Below are 6,000 nucleotides of genomic sequence, written 5' to 3'. Positions count from 1 at the left end.
GATTAGAAGACTCTGCTACAAATTCATTTGCAATTGCTTCAGGAAAGAGGAGTTCCATAAATGTTGTATTGACAGCGGAAGCATCTCTAGACATGAACTCTCTTTCGATGGGTGTTAGAGGTGTAGCATCAGCATTAAGAGTTTCAGTTGGGATCTCAGAAACTGGACTAGTCGGTTGTATAGATGACTCCCCCTCAGATTGAGCAGAGAGCTCCCCTTCAAGTGGAGCAGAGGATTCCCTTTCAATCGTTGGGGGTCTGTAAACAACCTCTTCATCTTCGTCTTCAATCACAGGAACATTCTTCAAACCGGAGGAAGATCCACTTGAGTTATTCAAAGACACGTTTAGCGATCTGAATAAGGATGTGTAATCAAATAACCAGTCGGGAGCCACTCTAGCATCAGTTTCATTCTCCTCCAGCCAGCGCATGTCATAAGATTCAGTAATCTTCTTAGTCCTTTTGTTGTAGACCCTATATGCAGTGCGTGCGGCATACCCCACAAAGTAACAGTCATCAGCTTTGGCATTAAATTTAGGGTTGGAATCTAAGTGAAGAAGGGTGCAAGGACAGCCAAATACACGGAAATGGATTACGGAAGGATTGTGTCCATAAAGAATCTCGTATGGTGTCTTCATCTGTGCTTTGTTGATTAGAACACGATTCTGCACATAGCAAGTAGTGTTAATCGCCTCGGCCCAAAAGAAGACAGGTAGCTTGGAGTCACAAAGCATTGTCCTTGCAGCATCTTTCAATGTTCTGTTCCTTCATTCAGCAACACCGTTTTGTTAAGGCGTGTGAGCAGAACTATATTGATGCACTATCCCCTTTTTTGCGCAAAAATGATCAAGAACCGAATTCTTGAATTCAGTTCCATTATCAGTGCGAATCGCCTTCACTTGATTGTTAGTCTGCTTCTCAATCATCACCACAAACTTCTTTATCAGATCAGCAATCCCTGTTTTATTGGATAAGAAGAAGACCCATGTTAATCTAGAAAAATCATCAATCACAACAAGACAATACGAACTTCTGTTGATGCTCAGGACATTGACCGAACCAAATAAGTCCATATGCAATAATTGAAGCACTTGATTGATTGAGCTGATTTGCTTGGGCAAGTGTGGTTTCCGATGATGTTTTCCTAGAGCACAGGAAACACACTTTTCAAACGTGATAAAGTCTCTGACAGGAAGGCCTCAGACCATCTCATTTTTCACAAGATGATTCAGGTTTTTCGCATTAGCATGACCAAGTCTTCGATGCCATAGCATTGCATTGTGTTCGGAAACCTTTGAGAATAAACAAGTGACTTGTTCATGTAGGTTACTGTTCATATCAATGATGTAGGCGTTCCCATCCCGTTTTGATTTGACTAGAATCCATTCTTCTGGGATGACGATGCTAGGCTTGAGAATCATACACTCTTTATCAGTAAAATGCGTTGAGTAGCCTTTGTCACATATCTGAGAAACGCTCAACAAACTATGCTTTAACTCGGGTGCAAAGTTGACATTTTCAAAGCTCAATACTCCATTTGTAACAGTTCCGCGCTGTGTGATCTTTCCACCGTCTCTGCCCGCAAAGGAAACATAACCCCCATTAAAAGATTGAATTTCGCTCAGCTGGGAGATGTCTCCAGTCATATGCCGGGAACAACCACTATCGACGTACCAAGGACGGACGATATTCCTCCGCAACTGTCCCTGCAAAATGAGCGGAATCATTTAGACTTAGGAACCCAGGTCATCACTGTCCTGGGTTTCCTTTTCATCTTTTCTGATTTAGACTTTAAAATTTGCAAATTAGGATCTTCATTTCTAATCACTTCAGAGGGAGGTAACGATTAACTAGAGAGTGATTTGGGCTTCCATTGAAGTTTAGGTTTTACAACAGTCTCTGACGATTTTGAAATAGACTTCACAGGAGTTTGCATAGACCTTCTGGATTTTCTACCAAAATTAGTAGAAGATCTAGAATTGCTTTTTGACGAAACCGATCTTGGCTGAGCCTTGTTCGGTTTTGACAACCTGTTTTGAGTTTTGTTAGTAAAATCCTTTTTATTTGTTTGAAAAACAGCCCCTTTTCTGTTCTTACTATCTTTCTGATCCTTACTTTAAGAACGAGTTCTTGAGGATTTTCTAATTAAAGACCTTCCTCGAGACTCATTCTCCCCTCTCGGTGACAGATAGCTTACAAAGATCCTATTTTGACAGTTTCTAGCTATGTGACCACCAACTCCACAATTAAAACGAATATGTTTATTATTTGAATTTGAATTGCATTTTTCAGATTTATTTTCTTTACAAACACTCTTACTCTTCTTAGAAGAACATGCATGAGAATTAGATTGAGAAACAAGTGAGGGTGCCTCATTTGATTTAACTTGTGAAGTTGATGATTCATCATGAGAATCACAAGCATCAGAATTACCAACCAATTCATCAAACATATCGAAAAAATTAAATTCAACATTATCCAATGATGAGCTTACACAAGGAGCTTTTTCAGTCTTATCATCAGAAACACACTCAAATTTGTTCACAACAGAAAAATCAGAATTAAAAATAGAAACAGATTCTCCAGCTTCACACTTGGCCTGATCTAAGGGTGTATCTGTAGAGGAAGTAGAAACATTAGTACTTTCAATGTTAATAAAACCTCTTGAAACAAAACCAGCAGGTTTGCCATATCGAAGATGTGGCTCCTTGTCAGTTTCGTTCTGTGTCAAAGGGATTGATGTGTAGTTATGATTAAAAGGAGGAGGAACACAATCATACCCTAAACCATTGTTTGGATTTTCTTTAAGTTTCAATTGGGTTTCATACAAAGACTCAACTGTTTTACTAGAAGCATAATAATTTTTGAAACTCACATCTGTTTTTCCACTTTTAGTTTTTAACTCATCAAGTTCTTTGGTCACAGCATCAAGTTGTGTCTTAGTATAATCATAAATTTCATACTTTTTACTGAATTCTGATTGAATTTTTCTAAAATCTTTTATTTTGGCTTCTAGTTGGGCCTTAAGTGGTTTCTGTCCCTTCCTAAGTTGACAACCATCATATTTAAGGTCCTCTACTCGCCTACGTAAGGTTTGAATTTCATTTCGAAGAAGTGTAACATATTCTTTGCAAGCAAAAGAACAAGACGGTAGATTTACCTCACTTTTCTTGGGCTCAGAGGAGGTGGAAACCATTAGGGCAAACTGCATCTCCATCATTTCTGCCTCGGGATCAGTATCATTGTTCTTTGAAGCAGCATCATCAATTTGAGCAAAATGAGCATTTTCTGACCATGTGATGTTTAAAGCTTGAATTTGATCCTCCCAATCGAATGATTGAACAACCATAGTTGTTTCTCCATTGGTTGTAGCTCCTATACGATTGTTTCCCACTGCGACCATCTGTCGGTTGTTGTTTACTCTGCGATCTGGCTTCGGGCAGTCACGAGCAAAGTGACCTGGCTCGTGACAATTAAAACATCTCAGCATACTTTTGTTGAATCCCACCTTTTTGTTAGCATTCATAGCCCAGTTGTTTTTCCCTGTTTTCTTGGCGAATTGTTTGGCTCTGAAAACAGCCATGGCAATCTGCCAAGTAACGTCCATTTCCTCTACATCTTCGGGATGTATTTGGTTCAAGTCAGCAAAGGATAGCTGAGGTGGAAAATCTCCAGCTACAAAGGCATTGTAGCAATTAACTAGCCCAATGGCTAGAGCAAGATTTTCATCAGATTCTTTGGTGTTTGAAGAGGAGACTTTGGCTGACACATTGGAAGCAGGAACAGTTTGTTGAGATGGCACACTTGAAGGTTGATGTTGAGGGATGGATGTTGCAGCATTGAGGGTTTGAGTCTAAGGTTGTTGAGCTATGAAAGCTTGACCTGAGGAAGTCATGAAGGATGATAGTGTTGTATTGTTGGATGAAACACCAAGATTTGCAGTAGAATATGAATTCATATGGTTGATTTCTCTCTGTTTGTCATCAATGTCACAAGCTTTGATGATAGCCATAACCTCTGCAAGAGTGAGACGAACCAAGTCCTTGGTTTTCTTAATTACAGCAACATTCATATCCCATGAACGAGGAAGTGCATTCAGAAGTTTCTTGTTGATTTCTGACTTAGACAAACAGATCCCTGAAATGTTCATGTCAGTTGTGAGAGCGGTGAATCTTTGCAGTTGAGCCTCGAGGGTTTCTCCTGGAATGTAGTTAAACATGTTAAACTTCTGTCTTATCATGTCCTGCCTACTTTCTTTCATATCTTCATTGCCCTCGTAGACCTCAATAAGAGCTTCCCATAGAGATTTAGCAGAAGTGTACTCACGAAAACCTTGAGCAATATCAGGAGATAATGCCATGGTTAAGGTGGCTAATGCTCTTTCCTGTTCTTCAACCAGTTTAAATTCTTCATCAGTATAGTCCTCAATAGCTTTGTCAATCAATTGACCTCCGACAGTCATAGTCACTCTGACAGGACCTCTAAGTATGCTTCTCCGGATCTTGAAATCTTTCGTTTTGATGTACTTCTCGATTCTGTATTTCCACTCGGGAAAACCTTCAGCATACATCAATCTCGGAATGCGTGTAGTAGTGCCCATAACAGCATCAAGTTCCTGAAAATGAGTTTGAGAATCCATTTGAAAGTGATTTAACAGTTTCAAATTAGTTTACGGTTGAGGGTAGTTGAAATGATTGCGACCGTAAACAGAGTTTACGGTATGGGATTACGGTTCTTGGGTTTACAGTTCTTGGGTTTACGGTTCTTGGGTTTACGGTTCTTGGGTTTACAGGTTCTTGGGTTTACGGTTCTTGGGTTTACGGTGTAGGAGTTTTTAGTGATTACGGTTTCTAAATGAACAGTAAACAGAGTTTACGGTTGGCAGCAAACTCTCAATCAGTCTTTAAAACTCATAATTTTCAGACGAAATGTTTCTTCAAAGCTCAGAACGCAAAATCCAACAATCAATCGATGAAAACAACAGCTTGAACACACAAAATCTCGATCGGATGAGTTTGATACCAGTTTACTGCTCTGATACCAATTGTTAGGTCCGATTCTAGATCTAAAACTGATAATCAAACATACATGGATCAAGAGTAACACAGTAAAGATGAATGAATTGAGCTTGGACACGATTAAACACAAGAAATCGTCAGGTACAACTCAAAAATGACCGTAAGATTCTAGAGCAACCAACCCCCAATAGACCAGCTCCTACACAATATATACCCATCTGGACCGCAAACTGTGTTTGCAGCCGTAAACGTGTTTACGGTAGTAAACAAAACAAAGTTCAAATAAACATAAAGTGAAATTACAGACATAAAACAAAACACATCACATGCTAAGCCTAGCCCAAACCATTTACATGGCCCTTCAGACACAAGGAACTATGTCAGAGTTTACCTTTTCTGGATCTCCGATGTCATCATTTTCAATGTCTATTGAAGTCTGGGAGTTTGATTCACCAGACAAATTTGCTTGACCAGCACGCCAAATCATTGTTGATTCAGCAACTATATGCAAATAGGTGAGATCAATGAGGGTCACGTAATGATCCATCATATAGTACTCTCTAATGAACTCACTATATGATTCAGGAAGTGACTGAAGAACCCAGTCAATAGCCAACTCACTTGAAATCTCGACACCAATCATGCTTAACCTATTAATGTGTGACTTCATCTCTAAGACGTGTGTACACATAGGTTTCCCATCTTCATGTTTACTTGCCAAAAGGGCTTGAGTGAGCTTGAACTTTTCAAGCCTTCGAACTTGTGGGTTAGGGAGAACAATTGGAGGAGGTGGAGGAAGTGAAGCATGATCTCTTGTTCATCGATCATATCGTGGAACATCATCTTCACTAGGATCCAACACAACATTCCACAAATTGGAAGAGGGATGTCGTAATCCAATTTGCAGAATATTTGAAGGTAGGTAAATGACGATTTACCAATTTCCACCATGAAAAACGAAAAAGAAGGTTAAGTTTTAAATG

General features: G+C 39.4%; 1 protein-coding gene across 1 annotated transcript; it reads right to left on the bottom strand.

The window, feature by feature from the left end:
• Window positions 1-787: 787 nt before the first annotated feature.
• Window positions 788-4,638, bottom strand: LOC145065188 (uncharacterized). Its single transcript, XM_079012390.1, has 5 exons — window positions 4,060-4,638; window positions 3,882-3,972; window positions 2,494-3,761; window positions 1,330-1,705; window positions 788-957 (listed from the first exon to the last, which is right to left on the bottom strand). Exons 1-5 carry the CDS (start codon window positions 4,636-4,638, stop codon window positions 788-790), a joined length of 2,484 nt encoding a protein of 827 aa, XP_078868516.1.
• Window positions 4,639-6,000: the final 1,362 nt, after the last annotated feature.

Source organism: Lactuca serriola, chromosome 1, assembly GCF_051521515.1.
Source record: "Lactuca serriola cultivar US96UC23 chromosome 1, Lser_US96UC23_V15, whole genome shotgun sequence".
NCBI lineage: Eukaryota > Viridiplantae > Streptophyta > Magnoliopsida > Asterales > Asteraceae > Lactuca > Lactuca serriola.
This window is presented reverse-complemented; position numbering and strand designations above follow the sequence as displayed.

Bases quoted from the DNA above. Each gene is read 5' to 3' on its own strand.
- LOC145065188 (XM_079012390.1), bottom strand. From the start codon at position 4,638: ATGGATTCTCAAACTCATTTTCAGGAACTTGATGCTGTTATGGGCACT. The intron at 3,762-3,881 runs GTCAAGCTTTCA...CCAATGTGTCAG, and splicing joins ATCCTTCATGACTTCCTCAG to CCAAAGTCTCCTCTTCAAAC. The intron at 1,706-2,493 runs GTAAGCTCATCA...CTCATTTTGCAG, and splicing joins AGACTGAAAAAGCTCCTTGT to GGACAGTTGCGGAGGAATAT.